The sequence below is a fragment of the Eretmochelys imbricata genome, chromosome 13, assembly GCF_965152235.1.
Source record: "Eretmochelys imbricata isolate rEreImb1 chromosome 13, rEreImb1.hap1, whole genome shotgun sequence".
NCBI classification, from domain to species: Eukaryota; Metazoa; Chordata; order Testudines; family Cheloniidae; genus Eretmochelys; species Eretmochelys imbricata.
Genome location: NC_135584.1, coordinates 29,655,606 through 29,678,001, shown reverse-complemented (window position 1 = coordinate 29,678,001; position 22,396 = coordinate 29,655,606). Strand labels below are relative to the sequence as shown.

The following is a 22,396-nucleotide window of genomic DNA, read 5'->3' as shown; positions in this document are numbered from 1 at the left end:
TGGTCCTTTCCCTGATTCTTTGTTAAATCACTTGGTGGTGGCAGCGTACCCTCCAAGGGCAAAGAGTTTGTGCCTTGGGGAAGTTTTACCCTAAGCTGGTAGAAATAAGCTTAGGGGGTCTTTCATGCGGGTCCCCACATCTGTACCCTAGAGTTCAGAGTGGGGAGGGAACTGGAGTGCAGTGAGATTTGCATATTCGTCCCCTGCCTTTTGTCCAGCCATGTTCTCTGTAGCACTGGTTATATTATTAATTGACCAGAGAAATGGGAAAGGCCTATTAGATCGTGCAGTCTGCATTCTGCCAATGTAGGATTGTTCTCTACAGAACATTTCCAGGTGTTTTGGTCAGCCTAAATGTGAACCTCTCCGAAGGAGGGGATTTCACCGCTTCCCTTAGAGGAGTCTTCTATAGTTCAGTTGATCTTGTCAGGCATCCTTTCCTGACACCTGCACCAATATTCTCTTCCCCATTTCGTTTAGTCTCTTCCAGTCATCCTCCCTGAACCATTCATTCCCCTCTTTAATACCAATGACCTTCAAGTATTTGTAGGCTGTCCTGGCTAGTGAGCCAGTTTAATGATTCACTTACTGTTTTGTAGATGCCTTTTATAGAGGTGATAAGCTGATTAACCTGAAGCAGATCGCAGACGACGCCCTGCAGAAATGTAAAGACAAGTAAGTTCCTGTTCTCCTGGGACGAGGGGATCTTGATCAGCGGAGACATCTTTTTGGTATAGGCTTAAGCCTACTAATACCCATTTGGAGAGTGATTAATCCACAGGGTCTGGAAATAAAGTGACCAGCACTTAGAGAGCCCTAATGTGTGCCCAGATATCATAAAATATCAGGGTTGGAAGGGACCTCAGGAGGTCATCTAGTCCAACCTGCTGCTCAAAGCAGGACCAATCCCCAATTTTTGCCCCAGATCCCTAAATGGCCCCCTCAAGGATTGAGCTCACAACCCTGGGTTTAGCAGGCCAATGCTCAAACCACTGAGCTATCCCTTCCCCCATACTTATACACCACTGAAAAGACACCTCTTTACATTCAGCTGCTCTTCTAAATGTTCATATTGTACCTTGTGCACCTTACGGGTGTGCAGGCCGTCTGGTCTCGTGTGTAACCTGTGCTCAGTAGCATAGATGGAAGCTGATCTCACCTGGTGCCCTCTGTTTTCTTTTTTGTTTGTTTGTTTGGCAAAAAGCAAAACAAAAACAACAAAAACCCAGACAATTGACTGAAGTTTTTCCTTTCCAGTTGCCTGGGAAAGCTCCTTCCCTGAGCTGCTAGGAAATACAGTCCAGGGATCTGGCAATGACCCGGGGAAGGGAGATGAGTGGTGGTGGGAGACGTGATGGAGGTGCAGGTCTCACCAGCAGTGGAGTTATGGTGAATGCTGAGCCGTTTGCTGTAGTAGCCTTGCTGTTGGGTTAGGTTTCAGTTAGATGTTGAGGCTGGAAGCTCAGGTGCTCAGTTAGAGGGAGACACACGAGGTGAATCCAATATGACTCCGTGCCCTCCCTGCTCTGCCCGTTAGCTCCTTGAGACAGCAGCTGTGGGAGGAAGCCGGCCTCGGTAACAACACATGCCGTTACTGGTGGAATGATTGTTTTCAGCAGGAACTAATTGCATACAATCAGCATGTTGGCCTCAGAGAGCTGTGCAGCTCCCACGTGCTCAGCCAGTGCAGTGAGAGCCTCGTTCTCTCTACAGCGGCCTGTATAACGGGTCTCTGGCGGTACGGGAGCAAGCTAATGACTCCCCCTTTCCCTTCGCAGAGACTCCCCTCTGAGAAACTGCATTGTGGTCAAGCACTTGGGAAGGGAGGAAGTGATGTCAGATGGGATATGCAACAAGTCGCCACCTCTGAAGAGGCTGTGCCAGGATGTACAGGTGGGTTCCCGTGGGAAGCTAGGAGGAGGGATTCCCTCATTGCTCTGGGTGTGAGCCCAACAAATCGATCAGTACAACCACCAATGCAATACGTCTCTGGGCTTTTATGTGTTCAGACTCTTCCCTGCTGCGTGTTCCCTCCTCTTGGGATTTATGGTGCAATGTGATCTCTCAAGAACCACCACCCACCCACTAAAATGATTGAATGCCTCTTGGCACCCTGCTGTTTCCTTTAACCCCCCCCCCACCCCCCGGCAGCTCCCCAAAAGGAATGGCTGGGGTACCCATGTTGGTGCAAGTTTCCATGAGCTGAGCAGCCCAGGAGCTAGAAGGAGATGTGTTCCTCTCTGGCAGAGGAATTTTCCTTCTGAACGAAAATAGCCATCTCCCCTCCCAGGCACAATGAGAAGTCTTCCTAGAAAGTGCCTATAACCCTGACAGCTGAGTCCGATTCCCAGCCTCGCCTCTATCTCCCTGCCAACAGCATGGGGAGAGGGGGCTGTATCAGCTGAGCAGTGGCTTGAGCTGTGGGTAAATGGGAGCTTTCACTGAGTGGCCTGGGGGCAAACCAAATGCACAGTATTGTAGTAGCTGACTAGAAAGGTCACACAGCTGCAGTTGCTGGGCACGTGACATTTGCTTCTTCAGGCAAGGCACAGGGTCTTGTTTTATCAGTAAATGTCCAGCTATCTCAGAGGCAACCAGAATACAAGGCAGGTTTCTCCCATCTGAGAGAAACCAGCTGCCTATAAAATTATTTTAGGGACCCTAGGGCAAGTGTCCTCTCCCCTTGCAGAGGGAGCTGAAAGCAGTGCAGCTTGGCAGGGTGGAATTCTCTATGTGATTAGCAACTTCATTGCATTCTAGAAGATAGCTTGTCTCTCTAGGGGAAGGATCAGGTATGGGAAGTGTAGGTACCACCTTTGGACAGGTCCCTGGGCATCGCCCTGCACAGCCCGACACTTATGCCCTATGGGATTTCAGACTGTTTTTAGCATGTTTCCTGAGTGCAGTCTTGTCTGTTCCCTCTGTGGTGGCGGGAGAGCTCTGTGAAGTGTGGCCTTGCTGGGCCTGAGAGCTTGCTGTGATTCTCCAGCACAGCTGAAGGTGGGCTAAGGAGCTTGGGGCCGGATGCCTGGAGAACGCTTCAGGCAGGGGTGGAAGCCAGAGCAGTGCAGGAGACTGAAAAAGGAGGGAGATGCTCTGACCATGGTGTCCAACTATTTGAGGGGGCGTGCAGTCATGCTGTGCACATGCACACTTCAAGAGACACGCTGCCCATCTCTGCCTCCCCTCGCTGGAAGGAGACCACAGCCCACTTGTGGAGATGGAATCCCTCCTTGCCAGTTCCCCAAGATTGCAAAAGCTCCTGTTAGTGCCTTGAGGCTGTTCCTTCTGCCCTGTTTGCTAGGTGCTTTCACAGATCAGTGCCTGTACTGTCCGTCACATCTATGGTAGAGAATCCAGCGGTCCCAAGCGTGACCCGACTGGGTAGGAGACTGAGTGTTGGGAGAGCTGCTATTCCGACATGTCGTCATGGTAACTGACCGTTGTAGAAATAGTGGGAATACATTGCAGGTTTGACGCTTGCTCGCTCAAGTGTGGAAAGCAATCTCTTATGCTCCAGGGGGAGGGCTTAGTGAATGTTCCTTGGGGATGTTTTCAAGGTAATGGTCCATATGCACCTTTCAAAAAATGTGTGCACAGCAAATGAGGTATTTGCATGCATGGATGTGCAGGCTCCAGTTTGGATAGGCATGCTGGTGATCTGTGATGGTAGCACTGTTTTGTAGGGGGCAGCATGTCCCCCTCTTGTTCCTGACAATCTGGCGCTATATGTTGGTCTTCACTGCGACTCTGGCCTGTTAGCCATGCTGGGTAGTTCTAAATACAGGGAAGATAGTGGGCACACTTCATTTTAAAGGAATAGATTGACTGCAGCCTAGGGTTCTGCTTCCGTTCACCTGATCTATAGGCTGTAGTCTGTCCTTTCTCTCGCCGTGGTGGCGCCTGCCTTTACACTGGGTACATATTGTCTGGGCCCTGCTTGTCAGGGTGTGCCTGTAACCTAGGGCTGAGTAACTATTTGTCAATCCTAAAAGGGTGATGGACGCTGTGGGGTGCTGTTCATTACTCAACACCTCCTCCTGGTAAATCCATTTAAGCGCTCTCTGAAATGCTGATATTTAGTCCTGGGTCCATACCTGTCCCTTCCACCTGCACTTGCTGCTCCTGCACTGAACACACTATGTGAGGGTTAAATAGCTGTGTAACTGGTCTGTGATTTTACTCCCAACGGGCTGGGTGCACACTCGGAGGTGGTGGCCTGCACAGTGCTTAGCAGAAGAAGCGAATCTCTAGGGAGTGAAACTGAAGTGGAAACGAAGGGCAGGCATTCATTCAGAGAGTCCCTCCTGGCTGAGTGTCCGTCACCCTGAACATAGGAACGTGTTGCCTGCTGACGCTAGCCCGGAAAACTCCCTGCGTGCACAGAAGTGGACAAAGGCCCAATGTGGATCCTCCACTTCTCAACTCACACGCCCTCTTTGTGGATTTTTAACAGGAAAAAGAGACTGAGAGCTCAAAGAGATTCCATCCCAAGGTATTTACATCTAGCAGCAGCTTCCTCCTCTCAGCGCCTGTGTCCTTTGCTTCCCTCTGAGTGCTCCATGTCTCTAACAGCTCTCTCTCTCTCTGTCTGCACAGCCACATGTATCTTCCTAATCGGGTTACCAGCAGTTGCATGTTAGTGGTAGACTCACTGACCCCCTTGGCCGTAGTTACCCCGGGTCTGCAGACCACTCCCCTGGGATGGGGTGGGGATGCTAACCTTGTTGTGTTAACGTTTTAGAAATCTTCTGTAGTTGCATGAATGTGCAGAGGCGTAAATGGAGAAACAAATATCAGAGACTCTCGTAATGTGGGTCAGGGTTTGTTTGATGGTAATATCCCTGCCTGTTTCTTTCCCCTTCGTAAATGGCTAGTGCAGAAGCCCTAGTTATATTTTGATGGTGTGGAGTGGTGTGGAGAGAGCAGCACAATACACAACATGCTCACGGCAGATATACGCACCTTGTGTCCAGTATTTGGATGACATTTAATCTGTTTACCTTTAAAAACAGTTCTTAAAATTAGCCTCCTTTACTGAAGTTGGCACTAATTGAAGTTAACTTTCCAATTGCTGTTCTGTGGAAGGAGAGCTCTGCTAATAATCCTCACTAAACCCCTTACTGATGTTCCTTTTCAAATGTCATGTTTTTTCTAACCGCACAGACATGGACACGGGTAAGTGAAAGGGGTTTTTGTGCAGCAGGGAGCCTGCAGCTTTAATGCCTAACTTCCGTGAAAAAGGAGCTCGCGTGTAGGGCTCCGTCTGGATGAAGGGGGCTCTTCAGAAAGCGTTCTGCATTGTAAAGGAGGTGGCTAGGCAGTGCAGCTGTCCATGGCACAGTGTGGTGCGTGAGACCATGTTAAGCAGTAGGCTCATCTGAACAAGCAGGAGCTCACCCAGCCCTCGCACCAGCTCCTTGGAATACAGTCTCTTATCAGTTTGGTGATAAGGTGTTTGCCTTGTGTTACCACCCATATTAACATAGCAGGGGAATGGGCCTATCTTGCTGTTCACCACTTCTCTCATATACTGGCTGTCCCCTATCAGCATGCTGACATGGGTAAATGGAGGCTGGGCAGGAAGGGGCACAGGGTGGCTCCAGGAAAAACTGCAGCAGGATATCCTGTTCCTGCTGGCAAGGTGCTGCTACTCTGGGCGTGGACACTGCACACCTACTGTTTCCATTAACAGAAGGTTTGCCCAGATCTTAGGCTGGGATGCTTGAGGGAGCCTGAGGGAATTAGGTGCTCAGGTCAATGGGAGTTTGGTGCTGACCTCCCTTAGGCCCTTATGAAAATCCCACCTTTTTGTTTTGAAGATCATCGCTGTCGCCCTGTGTTCTCTGGTATCTCACTAATTCCTGCCATAGCCTTGGGAATGAGCAGACGGCCTGTCCCAAGCGGAGGGACAGAAGCCAAGAGAATTATATTAGCTAATTTCTAGAGCACATACGAGCAGAGGCTGCTCTCAACTTAGTCCAAAGAACAAACAGGAGTTGGCTCAACTATAATTATTACTTGACCCATAAGTAATAGTGAGCACAATATAATTGAATGCAACATCCTCAGGGGAAGAACTCTACCGAAAACTAGCATGGTGACATCAACTATAGAGAAGGGGTATTGAAAAATAGAGGAAGTAGCTAAAAAAGGCTCTGAAGTCAAAAAGGAGGAAATGTTCAGAAATCTCTCTACTCTACTTTGCAGGATGGTTAAGTAAACCGCCATAACGGAGTCACCCAGGACTTGTGTCGCCCTGTGGGAGCAGACTGGCCAAGATAGCACAGTGTGGGTAACTGGCAAGATAAAGTCAAGATTTGCCAATAGAAAGGAGTATGAGCCATGTCATGTAAGAGGGAAGCTAGGAGGGCTACGAGGGCTCTGGAGGAACAGATAGCCAAAGAGAGATACACTCAAACAAGAAGGAATTCTCTAGGTATATTGCAGAAGCAGGAAGCTTGGGGTGAGCTGGTGGGTCTGCTGAACTACTAGGGAGTAAAAGCAGCAATTCGGAGAAGCTAAATGACTATTTGCACGGATATCATTACCTGAGTGTCACTGCAGTGGGTGCTGGGGAGAGAGCTACTCCAGACATACTCCTTAGGTTAACAGACAGGAGCCACTGTCAGACTGAGGGGTCAGAGGTGTTGAAGTACGTTAGTTACTAAATTGCGAGAAGTCACCAGGCCTGGATGATACATCCAGGAGTTCTGAAGGAACTCACAATGTGGCTTACCCACTAGCAGTAATACCAGTCACTTATTAAAATCAGCTCATCTTCTCGAGAGTAGCCAACATACCTTGCTTTCAGAAAGGCACTGTGGGTGACTCAGGAAATCAGGCGCGTGAACATTGCTTCAGCATCGAGTAAATCGGTCTAAGCAATCACTAAAGTTAGTTATAACAATGCCTAGATTAACATAATAGGGACAAACAAATTCATGCATCTAATCTACTAGAACATAAGAACAGCCAGACTGGGTCAGACCAATGGTCCATCTAGCCCAATATCCTGTCTTCTGCCAGTGGCTGGGGCCAGGTGCTTCAGAGGGAACGAAGAGAACAGGGCAATCATCAAGTGATCCATTCTTTGTCGTCCAGTCCCAGCTTCTGGCAGTTAGATGCTTAAGGTTACCTAGAGCATGAGGTTGCATCCCTGACCATCTTGGCCAATATCCTCCGTGAACTTATCTAGTTCTTTTTTTACCACAATTGTAATTTTGGCCTTCACAACATCCCCTGGCAACTAGTTCCACAGGTTGACTGTGTCTTGTGTGAAGAAATACTTCCTTTAGTTTGTTTTGTTTTTAAACCTGATGCCTATTAATTTAATCAGGTGACCCCTGGTTCTTGTGTTATGTGAAGGGGGTAAATAAAATTTCTTTATTCACTTTCTCCATCTGATTTGTGATTCGACGGACTTCTATCATATGCCTCCTTTGTTGTCTCAGCCCCCAGAACAGAACTCTGAACATGTCAGCAAAATGGTAGGTAAAGGAGAACCCACTGATACTTATTTGGGCTTTCAAAATGCCTTTGATAAGTCTTCCACAAGAGGGCTATTAAGGAAACCAAATAGTCATGGGCTGAGAGGCAAAGCACTGTCATGTATCAGAAACTGGCTGACACAGGAAACAGAGTAGGAATAAATGTGGTGTTTTCAATATTGATAGAAGTTCATAGTGGGTTGCCATGAAGTTCCGTTCTACAAGGGAAAGTAAAATGGCAAAACTTTCAGATTGTAGTCTTCACTAATGTAAATAACTGTGTGTGAAGAACTTCCAAGGGACCTCTGATAACAAAGCCAGGAGTGTGGGCAGAGTACGTGATAACATATTAATGCCACTGAGGATGAGTACAAGATACTGTGGGTTAAAATAATTTGAGTTTCTCCAACACATTGATGGATTCCAAGCTAACTAATCATTCAAGAGAAAGACAGAAGCATTTCTGTGTACAGCTCAGTGAAATTATCTGCTCAAAGGGGAGCAAAATCATAGGTCTTGGAAAGAACATTGTATCTCATTTAAATTGATCTGCCTTCACCCAGAATGCTATTTTTGCTTCTGATCAGCCTGTCTCAAAAAGGATATAGCAGAAGGGATGTGGGGGAGAGGGATGCAGAGATGGGCGAGGAAAATTTAGTAATATACTGCCATATAAAGAGAGTGTGAAAGATTAGGACTGTTTAGAGAGGAAATGTGTAAGAAGGGATGTGATAGAGACAACACAGAGAAGGGAGATTGGGCAACAGGATCTCCCATTCTCATAATAGAGGAACAAGGACTCATTCAAGGAATTTTATAGGCAACAAGTTTAGCACTGGAAAAAAAGGAATAGTCTTACTTCGTTCATAATTATGTGTGGAAGTCTCTGCCACAGGCTACCATGGAAGACACAGACATAGCTGAATCCCAATAAAGGATTATGCAGTATAGTTGTAGCTGTGTCAGTCCCAGGATATTAGAGACACAAGCTGGATAAGGGAATATCTGGTATTGGTCCAATAAAAGATACTACCTTGCCCACCTGGTCTCTCTAACAAAGGATTCCTATACGGTGGGTAATGAGGGTCTCCTCAGTTACGTTAGACAAGACCAAACCATAATGGATATAATCCCTCTTGCTTCAGGCAAGTTAGACCTTAACTCCATTGTAGGAATTGCTACAAAACCCTATGTTCCTACAATGCTGAATCCACTTCCTCCTCCCATCAGACAACAGCCCAGCCTTCTTCTCTGCTGTCCCTTGAAGAAGTTCTATCCCTGCCTCTGGGGAATTGCTGCTGCTGGGAACAGCTGAGAGTAGCCTGCTAGGGCAGGAAGTACTCCGAGCAGAGCCGGGGAGTTTGAGCTGTACCTGACTGGAGAGAAAACGCTTGTGTTTTGTTTTGAACTTTGTTAGTAAATCAAATCCTAAGGAGGGCTGTTGTGATTGGACCGGAGAGCCCTGCGTGGAGTTTATTTGGGGATCGAAGAAAGGAAACTTGTGCAGGGCTGCACTGAGGGCACTAGGGGGCAATCTCACAGCTACAGTTTTGCTTTCATCCCAAGGCAGAATGGGAAACCCTTTGCAGGATGGGCCAAGGGTTTCCCTCCCTCCCTCCCAGCTGTAGTCAGGAGACCACAGCCGAGTGTGCAAGGTGAAATGGCTGCTGAGGGAGACCCTGGTGCAGCTCGGAGGCCCCATGTCCCAGCAGAGGGAGATAAGTTGTGCATGTGGCAGCTGTCCCTGGAATACTGCTTTCATTTGTGAGCAGCATGTTCCCAGACCTGTACTGACAAACTGGAGGGGGCTCAGAGCCCAGCCACAGACGCGATGGAGGAGCTGGAGGGATTGACTCCTCAGGAATGGTGGAAAGATAAACTGTGTATAGCTAAACTAAAAAGAAAAGGAGGACTTGTGGCACCTTAGAGACTAACCAATTTATTTGAGCATAAGCTTTTGTGAGCTACAGCTCACTTCACCGGATGCATACTGTGGAAAGTGTAGAAGATCTTTTTATATACACACAAAGCATGAAAAAACAGTGGGGTGGGAGGAGGTATTTTTTCATGCTTTGTGTGTATATAAAAAGATCTTCTACACTTTCCACAGTATGCATCCGGTGAAGTGAGCTGTAGCTCACGAAAGCTCATGCTCAGATAAATTGGTTAGTCTCTAAGGTGCCACAAGTCCTCCTTTTCTTTTTGCGAATACAGACTAACACGGCTGTTACTCTGAAACCTATAGCTAACCTAAGTGATGGTGGTGAGTGGAACATAAGTTTCCATAAGAGCTGCAAGCCCCATCACTTGGGACACCTTAAAACTAGACTGAAGAATGTTGTGTTGAGAACAGCCTGGCGGGGCTCTTGGGAGGTGGGCGAGTCTTTGCCGGGCCAGATTCTATGGCTTGATGGGCAGTGGAAGCACAAAGGGGTGTTGTGCTTGGCTTTCTAGCTGGCTATTAACCCTGCCCCTTCTCCTGTGTACTGGCCAGCACCCCGCCCTGTCCGAGCTCCATGCAGGGCGGTGCAATGCTGCCTCTCCAGTAAGGTAGGAGAGCGCGTCAGGTTTGTCCATGCATAGCTGGGAAGGGATGGTGTTCCTTAGAGGGGAGATATTCAGTTACGTGAACAGTAGCTGGCTGAGGTTAATGGCCACTAGCTCTCCCAGTTTGGTACTGATGGCCAGGAAAGGCCTTGAGCCACGTTGCTGCTGTCTCCCTCTTGAGGCCTGTGTCCTCCACAGCAGACTGGACCCAAATGCTGCAGCACGGCCCCCGGTTCTTTGACCAGTTGAGCATCTGTGCAGCGTCTAATAAAGTAAAACCTGGAGGCTTGACGAATACACATTGGCACAGCGTCCCTTGGCTAGGTATTTGGATACTAACTGCACTGCCAAGTTCTTTTGGGGGTTGCGGGTTAGTCTGGAGTTTCAGGTTGTTTGCAGACTGCACCTGTTACGCTCGGGTCGCTTTGTAAAGGTTTTCTTGGTAGTCCTGCAGGTGGGAAACATCCCTTGTTTTAATGGAGGCTGTGGTTCTGAAGCCTGGTTTTGCAGCAGGCGTGTGTTCAGAGGCATGGAACATGCAGCACTGTGTTCTGAGCTGATTAGCCTTCTGCTACAGTGTGCTCCACTTGCCCACTCTAGCTGACTTTGGAGATCATCCCCTCTGTCTTTCACTTTTCTTCAGACTCCATGGAATTCCCATGTCGACCTTTGGTGGCATGAGCTTATGAAGAATGCCAGCAAGGAGTGTGAGCCTGAGTGGTGTGATGCTGAAGATGAGCTGTTCATTCTTTACACCAGTGGATCAACTGGGAAACCCAAGGTATTTTTCACAATAGCTAACTCATATTGCTTCCCTGGCCAGAAATGATGTCTGTAACAATAACTAGTCCATAGGTCTCAGAGATACCAGTAATAGGGGCGTGTCTCTAATATCCTGGGGCAAGATAGAGATGAATCATGCTCATACTTCAGTTATGGGAGCACGCTATGAAGTGCTTAGTTTACGGTTCTGTTTTTTCTGCTGCACTTTGCAAGAGCTCTGAGCTGGAGAGGTGGTAGCTTTGGGCTGGGGCTGTGCTTTTCCAAGTCAGGCACTGAAGACCTGCTCCTGGTACTTGCCAGTCTGGTGCTGGTCAGCTTGGGAGGGCTGGGCTGGGGGTGGCTTTGCTTTTGAAGCATCCCCTGCTGATCATGTGTTCTTGTTGCAGGGCGTCGTGCATACGGTGGGTGGATATATGATTTTTACTGCTGCTACCTTTAAGTATGTGTTTGATCATCATCCTGAGGACATTTACTGGTGCACGGCTGACATCGGCTGGATAACTGGCCACTCCTACCTCACTTATGGACCTCTGGCAAATGGGGCAACCAGTGTATTGGTAAGTTCTGTGAGGGCTGGGAGCCTCTCCTGGAAGGTAGACACCAGCCTGGGCTGAACAGCCTCCCTTGGTATCTGTTTGTTTCTGTAATGAGCACAAGCCCCTGCCCTCATGACCCGCTCTTCTCTCTACCTCATTTGAAAAGCGCCCTGGGAGTCAGCGTGCACGCTGTGTGGTAACCAGCGCCTTGGAGGCCGCACTAGCAGAGTGATGCCCTGTGAGGAGGGCAAGGCACCCAGCAGGCAGGCCTCACAGAGTGGCGCTGGAGGGCTAAGCAGAGGAGGCCAGTGCCGGTTGCTCTCGCTGCTTTGTGATAAGGCAGGAAGGGGTTGGTTTGTGAGATTCTTGAGTAATAAAACAAGTGGTTTTTCTTTGTCCTTAGAAACCAGGGCCTTGTCTGCCTTGGGGGATGCTGCGGGGATGGGAGAGCGAATGAATCAGGGTGTTGGGACAGTGTGAAAGCAGAGCTGCTGTTGTGAGGGGTTTTGTCTTGCTGCTGTGATGCTTTGCTAGCACATTTATCTCCAGGGCCTGAAGGATGCTTGGGAGAGAGGCTGGCAGCCCCCCAGCCCTCCCAGCAAAACCAGGGCAGGGATTTGTCAGTCCCCAGACTCCTCCGGGGGAAAAGGAAGAGGAAGAACTTTTTTTCTTCCTCTCTGGTGAGATCCTGCGCAGTGTGGCAGGGTCTGCAGGCTGTGTGTTACGCCCTCTGGGCCCAGTGTTATTCTGGAACATGGAAGTGTGCTGCGGCCCTTGTTCCCATAGCCTGCATTAGCTGCATTCAGTGGCATGGTGGGGCCGGCTGGCTTTCCCTGTCCCATCAGCCTGAGCCCCCAGCACATCAGCCTGTCTGGGGGGGTGAGCTGCAGGACCCACATCCAGGAGGCACTGTGTTGTGGCTGTCGTGAAAGGGGCCACATCAGCAGTCCTGGCTGGAGCCAGTCTGCACATGGCCTTCTCCCCCACTTGCCTGGGAGATGTGTCCCTACCTGGCGCTGATAAGCCATGGAGCCCAGAGGCAGCAGGGGGTGGAGCAGAGGGTGCTGTGCCTGCTGGGAAGGAAGCCCTGCCAGCCCTCGTGGGCGTGTAGGGGGAGCTCTCTCTGGAGTGGGGAAAGGTGGGGCAGGGGTTGGGACTGGGAGGAGCAGGGGAGGCGTGGAGAGCGTTTTCTCTGCTCCTCCAGTCTCCCTTAATCCCCACCTAAGGCCGTACGCCAGCGGTCTCTGGGCCCTCGCCTCTGCAGAGCTGCTGAGCCATGGGAACTGTCGGAGCACTGGCTGGTGGGGGGTAGCTTAGATCCCTGCCTCTGACCTGCTCTTGTTGCTTCATGCCCCCAAGCGCGGCTGTGCTCAGCACCGTACGGAGCATGGAGGAGACCTGGTCCCTGCCTCACCCAGTGGCACAGAGGCTCTGCTCTGTTCTTGCAGCCATCAGCCTAAAGCCTGGTCTGCCTGGAGCGAGGTGGGCTCCCAGCATCCCCTGGCCCCCCGCTGTGCTCAGTCTCGCTGCCTGGGCTCCAAGGCAGGGTGCCAGGTTCTCCCCTGGGCCCGTCACAAGAAGGGCTGGGTAGCGGCTGTGCTGACCGTGCTGTCTCGCGCTCAGTTTGAAGGTCTGCCCATCTATCCAGATGTCAGCCGCATGTGGAGCATCATTGACAAGTACCAGGTGACCAAGTTTTACACTGCGCCCACAGCCATCCGACTGCTCATGAAGTACGGCAGTGAGCCCGTCAAAAAGTAAGCACAGCTCCGCAGCGGGGGAGGGACCCCGATAGCTCTGCGGGCACAAGGCAGTAGGACCCGGGAGTACAGGACTGGCTTGGAACTAGTTGCCTGAGAGCGCCCGCCTGTCCCTGAGCAGATGGGCTGTGGATCCCCAACAGCAGCTGTCTGGAGCATTTTCTTTAGACGAAGGTTTCTAACCATCGGAGGAGTGACATTCTGGAACAGCCTGCCAAGGGGAGCAGTGGGGGCAAACACCTAACTTGCTTCAAGACTGAGCTTGATAAGTATACAGAGGGGATGGTCTGATGAGACTGCCTGTGCTGGCATGTAGCCAAACTGCGACTGCGAGCAGCAAATGGGATGGGACACTAGATGGGGAGGACTCTGAGTTACTACAGATAATTCTTTCCCAGGTGTCTGGCTGCTGGGTCTGGCCCAAGTGCTCAGGGTCTATCTGATCACCATATTTGGGGTTGGGAAGGAATTTCCTCCAGGTCAGATTGGCAGAGACCCTGGTGATTTTTCACCTTCCTCTGCAGCATGGGGCCTGGGTCACTTGTAGGTTTAAACTAGTGTAAATGGGGGATTCTCTGTAACTTGAAGTCTTTAAACCGTGATCTGGCAACTGGAGTAACTCAGCCAGAGGTTAGGGGTCTGTTACAGGGGTGGGTGGGTGAGGTTCTGTGGCCTGCAATGTGCAGGAGGTCGGACTAGATCATGTCTGGCTGTAAAGTCTGAGTCAGTGAGTCTATGCTGTGTCTGGCCTGCACAAATGGGGGAACTTTCCTGTTACGGTGCTTGTAAGTGGGCACCAGGAATCTGCAGGTTGCGTTTCTGAGCCCTGGGCAGTGGGTTATGGCGAGCTGGCTTTATCCCATGTCACTTCTCAGCGCTGCCCCTAGGTTGGTCTTAGGCAGAGTCTGAAACACCCACCTCTTGTTATGATGTCCGAGTTTTGGGCTATTGCCGGGCTACGTGGCAGGAAAAGTCCCATCAGCCCTGGAGTGGGACTGCAGGGGAGTGTGCTGGGCACAGAGAGCTCCTGCATTGCCAGCCTGCTGTTTCCAGACACTGTGGAGGGACTGAGAAAGGGTGATGGGAACAGAAGTTGCCCTGAGCTCACAGAATTTACTGTGACTCTGGTCCTTGCTGTCTGAGCTGCCCTGACTGTGTAGGTCAGACCAAGGGGCTGGCTCTGCTGCTGCTTCGTGTACTTCCCCTCTCTGCACACGCTGGGTCCTAGAGGAGCTTCTTGAAAACCCAAACTGGATGATCCGCGAGATCCCATGTGCCGAAGTGGGCTGTCTGGGTTGGGCAAGCTCACAGACAGGGCTACGAGCCAATCTCCCTGTGGCCTGGTCCAGGCTGAGAGCACGTGCGCATGTGTGAAACCCACCGCTTCTCACTGCAGGTACAGCAGGAAATCCTTGAAAGTGCTGGGGACGGTTGGGGAGCCCATCAATCCCGAAGCCTGGCTGTGGTACTATCAGGTGGTTGGAGAAGAGAGGTGTCCCATCGTGGATACCTTCTGGCAGACAGAGACTGTGAGTTCCTCCCTGCCAGCTTTCCTCAGACCCTCCTACCCGCCTTGGGAGGGAGCAGGGAGCCCTGGGAGTGCTGAAACCTCTAAGGGTGCCAGGCGTTGCCCTGCTTCGGTCCCTTCGAGGTGCCAGGCTGCTCTGCAGGCTTGCTGCAGGGTAGTATCAGCACAGTGGGGTCTAACCTTCCCGGGAGCTCAGGGTGCGGGGGCACGGCCAGATGTGCTCCCATGGAGGCTAGGGGTGAGTGGGGAGCTTGTTCCTGTTACCTCCCCTGCCGGGTGCATCTCTGATTACAGAGCTGTATGGGGCCTGCCTCTCAGACGGGCACCGCTAGGGGCTGGCTGGGGTAGGAGACCAGGCTCTCTGGCCTCCTATTCCTATAGTGTCCAGCTGGCCGCTGTCACTGCTCTCCAGGCTTCCCACCTGCCTCTCCTCAGCCCATACGCCACTGTGCCCCCACACTCCTCCCTCTGTTTCTTGTCTCCTGCCAAGCTGCCCCAATGTATTACTCCCTGCCACGCATCCTGCCTCTGCACCAGTCCTGCCTCCCGCCGTGCCCAGAACTGCTGCCCAGCATCTGAGCACATTCCAGGGCAGGGCAGTGCATAGGTGCCAACTTCTCATGGCGCCGGTGGGTGCTCGCCTACCCCCGACTCCACCCATGCCCCGCCCCCATTCCAACCCCTCCCCAAAGTCCCCGCTCCCACTCTGTCCCTATGGGACCCTTTCCCCAAATCCCAGCCCCGCCTCTTCCCTGCCTCCTCCCCTGCGTGTGCCGCATTCCTGCTCCTCCCCCTCCCTGCCACAGCTTGTTACGCTGGGAGCTAGGGGGAGAAGCGGGGAAGGTGCGCTCGGGGAGGAGGCGGAAGCGAGCTGGGGTGGGGGGGCATAGTGGGGAGCTGCTGGTGGGTGCAGAGCACCCACCAATTTTTTCCTGTGGGTGCTCCAGCCCCAGAGCATCCACGGAGTCAGTGCCTATGAGGCAGTGTCCGAGTGTGAGGGGCCAGGCAGTGTGAATGGCTGATCTCCGTTGCTTCCTCCCGCAGGGTGGCCATGTGCTGACGCCGCTCCCCGCTGCCACGCCCATGAAGCCAGGCTCCGCAGTGAGTAGAAACCATTTGAGTGCCCTGTGGCTGGCATGTTCCATTCTGTGCAATCCTGCTGCTGTGATTTTTCCAGGGCAGTGACTATGGGGTGGGGCCTGGGCTCAGTGACACCTGTAAAGCCCCATTTGCGCCAACAGGGTCCTCCGTTTGCGTAACTACCTGGTTTGCTACGTTGCCCAGCACAGGCGTGATACTGAACTCCCTAGATAATCGGTGCAGGGAACGCTCCCTCCCCAAAGCCTGGGCAGCATGAGCACTGTCTGGAAGGGGTTGTGCCAGGCCTGAACGGGGATGAATTCCCTGGGGATGTCTGGCCATAATGGAGCCTAGCGAGAGACGTACCGTTCCATCAGCATAGTTACTGGCAGACACTTGGACTGAGTCCCTCCCGAAAGTCAGGCTCACTCTGCCCTTCCTTTGTCTGTTTGAAGGGATTTTAATAGTATGTTCAACTTTCTCTTTCCACAAACATCCCCTGCAGACGTTTCCATTTTTTGGTGTCGTCCCTGCTATCCTGGATGAATCCGGGGAGGAGCTGGAGGGAGAAGCAGAAGGCTACCTGGTAAAGAACAGCTGATCCTGTGCTCGGACCAAGCCCTGTCACAGTTACACCAGGGCTGTGGGAAAGCTGAGGCTCACCAAGTGACTGGCTGGTTCCCACTGGGGAGCAGGAGTCACATGCGTGTTGGTTCCAAGCCAGAGGCTTGAACTGGTGTGAGGTTATCCCCTCACAAGCACGTCTAGTTACACCTTTCACATCTATGCTGCAAGATGCTCTTGTGCCATTAGAAGTGACGTTGGACTCTAACTGCCAGTGTAGGAGCCCTGTAGATTGTTATCAGACCTGTTGTATAATTGAAGCAAAAATGCGGGGAGGGAGTTAGACTATTTAGTGAGATCCTCCCCTCTTTAGGAAGTTTGTGGTAGAATGCGCCATCAGGAGCAAGGGGACATGGGGCTTTCCCAGCCGTCCGCTCTCTGCAGCATGAGCCGATGCCTGGGGTGAAGTCAGTGATTGCAACTGTTTGGGCATCTGGGATGTTGATAGGGCAGTGTCCTACCTCTCTAACATTGGCTGCCCGTGGGAGATCTTATGTCTGTCATAATGGGGGAGCAGCTCTTCCCTGTATGATTAAATCTTTTACTGAGGGTCATGGTGGATTCTCCATCACTGACCATTTTAGCTCAAGGTAGGATGTTTTTCTAACCGATTTGGCTTGGGAATTATTGGGGGGAGTTCTCTGGCCCGTGTTCTAGAACAGGGGTTCTCAACGTTTTTCTTTCTGAGCCCCCCCAACATGCCACGGCCCACGTGTGCCACGACAACTGGTTTTCTGCATATAAAAGCCAGGGGTAGCAAGTAGGGCAATTGCATGAGGCCTCACGCCACAGGGGACCCTGTGAAGCTAAATTGCTCAGGCTTTGGCTTGAGCTCTATGCGGCGGGGCTTTGGCTTTCTACCCTGGGCTGCAGCAAGTCTAATGCCAGCCCTGCTTGGTGGACCCCCTGAAACCTGCTTGCAGCCCCCAAAGGGGCCCTGGGCCCCTGGTTGAGAATCACCATTCTAGAAGTCAGACGAGACGATCACAATGGTCCCTTCTGGCCTTGGAATCTACGGTTTCACTGCAAGGGGCAAAACACTCTTCATTTCCTGTAATTAACGGCTATAAAATGGTGGGGATGTGAAGGTAGAAGCGTCATATTGCCCTTTGTGTGCTGGGCACTGAGAGACTTTGGTTAATACGCTGTAGCATCCTGCTCTCGGCAGCTGTGATCGGAGATGGGATACAGGGTAGTATGGGGCTGAGCTAGTGAATAGGCCCAGGAGTAATGCAGGAGACAGACATGGCTATCTGCTCGCTAGACTCCTCTGTCTTTCTCTGGCTGTGTAAGTAAAAGCCCATTAGAGACCGTGACCTACAACTTAGGACAAGAACTCATGCTGCTGTAAGGCTGTGTACCCCAGGGACTCCCTGACTCTAATGCCACATCTCTATATCCTCTCCCACAGGTATTTAAGCAGCCCTGGCCTGGAATAATGCGTACAGTGTACAGGAACCACCAGCGATTTGAGACCACCTACTTCAAGAAGTTCCCAGGGTACTACGTGACAGGAGATGGTAAGACTTCAAGCAGCAGCCTTGTCCCAGGGAGTGGCAGCTTGTGTGGCCTCCTCAGTGTCTCCGCTTTCTGAGCGGGAGGGTTGGTGGGCCGTTCCGCTCGCTGGGGATTAGCAGCACATGGCATGGGAGAGCCCCTGGGTCCAGGATCTCGCTGCATTCCATTCTATTCCCGGACTCCTTTGTCAGATGCATTGAGTTCTGGCGCTGTGTTCTCATACTGGTGACTGGTTCTTTGTAGGTTGCAAGAGAGATAAGGACGGCTATTACTGGATCACGGGGCGCATCGATGATATGCTCAACGTCTCTGGTGAGAACAAACCCTTTGGCTGTGGTGGAGAGAGAGGAGGCACGGGTTTTAAAAGTGCAGGTTAAAAATTCCAGCCAATGTTTGCAAAGCAGCAGGAGAGGCAATCCCCCCTTACTCCCAGCCACGGGCAGCAAGTTCTGCTTTGCCCAGCGTGAGGCACTCCCCACACCAGCGGCTGTTTGCACAGCCTCTGGCCGCAGCTGGATAGTCTCAGCTGAAGCTACTGGGAAGGGGAGCACACAACCAGTAAACTGTCTGTAGCCAGCCATGCGTGGGGCTTACTCGAGTACTAGCTGTTGCAGCCTGGCCTATTGTCCCTCTGTGCTGTCACCAGCCTGTGAGTGGAGCCACTTCCTGGGCCCCATGTTTGCAAACCAGCTGAGTCTATGTAGAGACTAGTCACAGTTTCGAGCTCTTGGACCCTATGGTGCACTCTTGTCTGAGGACCTGGGACACCTTCACCCAACCACCCAGATCCGGAATCTGGTGGCTGAAACATCCCGAGCTCCCCTGTTGCTTACACGTGCTCCCCTAGAGTTCTGTCTGAGCTGGGAGCCTGCTGGGCTTCTAGTTTAACTCTTTCGGGGACAATGAGGCATAAAAGCAAGGAACCCAGGCTTAGCAAAGGAATTTCTTACCCACAGTGATGTTACTCTTAATAGCTCGAGAGCCAAAAATAACAAAAGTCCTGAAACGCCCCCTCCCCAGTCTGATCTCGCACTCGAGGTAAGGTTTGTCAGAGTTTCCAGCTGTCCTGTCCTGTCCGCCCTCTCTCTCCTACCAGGCCTTCACACATGTGGCAGTGGTTGGCTTCCCGCTCAGAGCAGCGCCTCTGTTCTTAGAGGTCCTGTCCCTTTTGCAGGTGTTCCACTGGGACGCTCCAGCTCCCTCCCCCAGACATACTTGCCCCACCCTGCAGGTCCCTGTGCAGAAGATCCATTGCTCCACGGGGAGGGGCTGGTAATTGAGACAGTTGGAGTCAGTGGCCCTCAATTGCCATCTTCTCAGTGATATTTCTTCCAGGAGTGTAAAGGTTTGGACTCACCCCTGCAGCACCTCCTTCTGGTCATTGGGAATTAGCCCTTTTCCAGCCTGGAGCGCCCTCTGCAGGCCGGTGATCCGCACAACTCTGGCCCCCGTGACCCTCACAGACCCCGGTGCCCCTTTCTCTGGGGTTCTGCCCCCTGGCTGTACCCCCACACTCTGCCTCTGGGTCTCCCCTTCCTGGGGAACCCCCAACCCACTATCCCCACCTTGCCTCAGTCTGGGCTACTGCCAGTCATCACCAAGCCTCCACTCCCTGGGGCAGACTGCCGTGTAAAGGCCACTCATCATAAGCAAGGGGGTTCGGACCTGCTGCCTTCCTCTGCCTCCCAGTACCTCTATGGGCTTTGGACCAGGCCCTACAGCCTGGAGCACCCCCTGCTCAGCCTGCTCCTTCCCTAGCACTGCACCACTCTCAGTATCTGTTGGGCAGGCAGCCCGGCCCTGCTCTCTCCCAGCCTGGAGACAGACTCCTTGGGCTGCTGGCTCACAGCCTTTTTATACAGGCCAGCTGGGGCCTGATTGAGGCATGGCCCAGCTGCGGCTGTTTCCCCAATCAGCCATCCCCAGCCACAGCCCTCTCCAGGGCTTCTTTTAACCCCTTCTATTTTAGGAACGGGGTAGCCACCCTGCTACGGGGAGGCATCACATGCCTTTCCCAAGCAGGGTGCTGGCTGCAATACAGGACAATAATAAGCAGGGTCAGACGTGTGTTCAGCCCATGATACAAACCAGAGTAGTAACTTGAGAGACATCCCACTGTCATGCCTGCTGGGTGTCTGGAGGCATCACTTACAGGAGCACTTCCACTGAACCCAGAGGGACTGGCTTTGTGGCAGGGCCTTGCCCGCCTGCCTGCCTTTGGAGGAGTGTGAGTACTGCACTAGCAGGGAATGCTCTAGGATCTCGGTGAGGTGAATTACCATGATTACCTCTCCCTCTTAGTGGATTAAAGGCACCATGTAAATAACATTGTTAATCTGCCTTGTAGACATTTGGGGAAGGGGGAAGCTCCTGGTGAAATTAGCCCCTGTTCCCAGAGCCAGGGCAGGCTGTCCCCAGCTGTTCTCTGGTGCTTTATCTTGTCTCCAGGTATGGAGCCTCCATACCACCAGGGAGACGATTCCGCGGGGCTGGAGATCATGCAGTCTGGAAGCTTCGTCTGAGGTTCAGTCAATGTCTCTAATTCCTTCCATCCCATTGCTCCTCGTTCAGTGTATCAGGCTGAATAACCCCTCGCTTGCTGACATGCCGAGCCCTCGGATCCTGGTTGTTGGTTATCATCTCTCTCTCTCTTACACACTCCTCTATCGTTTGGTTGAGCTAGAGATATTCTTCTAAACCTTTCTGAAACACAATTCCCCCCACCCTAGCTCCCTCAGTTTTTTCCCTCATCTCTTGTAAGGCAGTTCCTGGTGCTGGTTATTGTACTCCGGATAAGGTCTGAGCAGACCAAGGTGGGTTACTGCTCCATGATACAGTGGGTTGTTACATAGAATCATAGAGTCCATGGCCAGAAGGGCCTATTGTGGTCATCCAGTCTGGTCTCCTTTATAACACAGGCCAGAGACCTGCCCCACAATAATGCCTAGAGCAGAGCTTTTAGAAAAACAGCCCATCTTGATTTGGTAATTGCTGGTGATGGAGAGTCCACCAGGGCCCTTGGTAAGTTGTTCCAATTGGTTAATTCCCCTCCCTGTTAAACACTGACGCCTGAATGTGTCTAGCTTCAGCTCCCAGTCGTTGGATCCTGTTAGACCTTCCTCTGCTAGACTGAAGAGCCAGTTATTAACTATTGGTTCCCCATGTAAGTACTTGTAGACTGTGATCAATTTACCCTTTAACCTTCTCTTTGTTAAGCTAAATCGATTGAGTTCTTTCAGTCTATCACTGTAAAGCAGGTTTTCTAACCCTTAACTCGTTCTCATGGTTCCTCTCTGAACCATCTCCCATTTATCGTCATCTTTCTTGAATGGTGGGCATCGGAACTGGACACAGGATTCCAGCAGCAGTTTGCACCGGTGCCAAATACAGGAGGCAAAATAACCTCTCTACAGCTACTCGTGTTTCCCCTGTTTGTGTATCCCAGGATTGCATTAGCCCTTTTGGCCACAGCATCACACTGGAAGCTCATGTTCACCTGATTATCCACCACAACCCCCAAATCTTTTTCAGAGTCATTGCTTCCCAAGATAAATCCCCCATCCTGTAAGTGTGGCCTACGTTTTTTGTACTTAGATGTATGCATTTACATGTCGCTGTATTTAAACTCACATTGTTTGCTTGCACACAGCTTACCAAGCAATCCAGATCACTCTGAATCAGTAACCTGTCCGCTTCATTATTAACCCCTCCTCCAGTTTTTGTGTCATCTGTGAACTTTTTCAGTGACAATTTTCTGTTTTCTTCCAGGTCATTGATAGAAATGTTAAATAGTGTAGAATAGTTAGAATGTTAAATAGTGTAGAGAACAAATCTCGGCAGGACCCCACTAGAAACCCGCCCCTTCAGTCATGATTACCTGCTTACAATGACATTGTCAGACCTATCGGTTAGCCAGCTTTTAATCCATTTAATGTGTGCCAGGTTTATTTTGTATCTTTATAGTTTTTCAATCAAAATGTCGTGTGGTACCAAGTCAGATGCCTTACAGATGTCTAAGTCTGTTACATCAACACTATTACTTTTACCACACAACTTGTAATCTCATTTTAACAAAAGATGTCAGGTAACTTTGTTAGGCTCTATCGGTTAGCTTCTGTGTATGCACCCCACCATCACCTCAGCCATTTTGCTGCCCTGTCGCTCTGCAAGGTGCTTCCAATTCGCTGTGCGCTATGGATCCGAGCCCGTTTTTGGCAGTAGTGCTGTCTGCAGCTGGTGTCTTGCAGCTGGCTTTCCGTGCAGCATCCTGCCCGCACTTCTCATCTCACCAGGTCCCTGGTTCTTTTTCTGCTTTTGCTTTAATGTAATCTGGGAGTGTCATTAACATGCCGTGCACCCCTGAATTCTGTACTGCCCCTAGGTGCTTCCCCCAGCTTGCTGCTGGTTATTACTCTTTGTTTAGGGCCCTTCAGAATTGCTCCTCTCCAAAGTAGCTTGACTGAAGTTTGCTAGTAAGATTTCAGTGCAGTGCATCAAATGCTCTACTAAAGTGACCATTGACTTTTGGAC

General features: G+C 51.3%; 1 protein-coding gene across 3 annotated transcripts in view; it reads left to right on the top strand.

The window, feature by feature from the left end:
- The window catches only part of ACSS2 (acyl-CoA synthetase short chain family member 2), a 78,529-nt gene that overhangs the window by 51,407 nt on the left and 4,726 nt on the right, over positions 1-22,396 (top strand). For 2 of the 3 annotated variants that reach the window (XM_077831831.1, XM_077831833.1), the window contains exons 6-16: positions 600-675; positions 1,779-1,893; positions 4,457-4,495; positions 10,681-10,818; positions 11,207-11,377; positions 12,980-13,113; positions 14,513-14,645; positions 15,689-15,745; positions 16,230-16,310; positions 17,760-17,868; positions 18,110-18,178. In XM_077831831.1, the coding sequence (XP_077687957.1) occupies positions 600-675; positions 1,779-1,893; positions 4,457-4,495; positions 10,681-10,818; positions 11,207-11,377; positions 12,980-13,113; positions 14,513-14,645; positions 15,689-15,745; positions 16,230-16,310; positions 17,760-17,868; positions 18,110-18,178 (1,122 nt within the window). The remainder of the gene's footprint in view (positions 1-599; positions 676-1,778; positions 1,894-4,456; positions 4,496-10,680; positions 10,819-11,206; positions 11,378-12,979; positions 13,114-14,512; positions 14,646-15,688; positions 15,746-16,229; positions 16,311-17,759; positions 17,869-18,109; positions 18,179-22,396) is intronic. The other variant, XM_077831832.1, reaches the window with a different exon arrangement.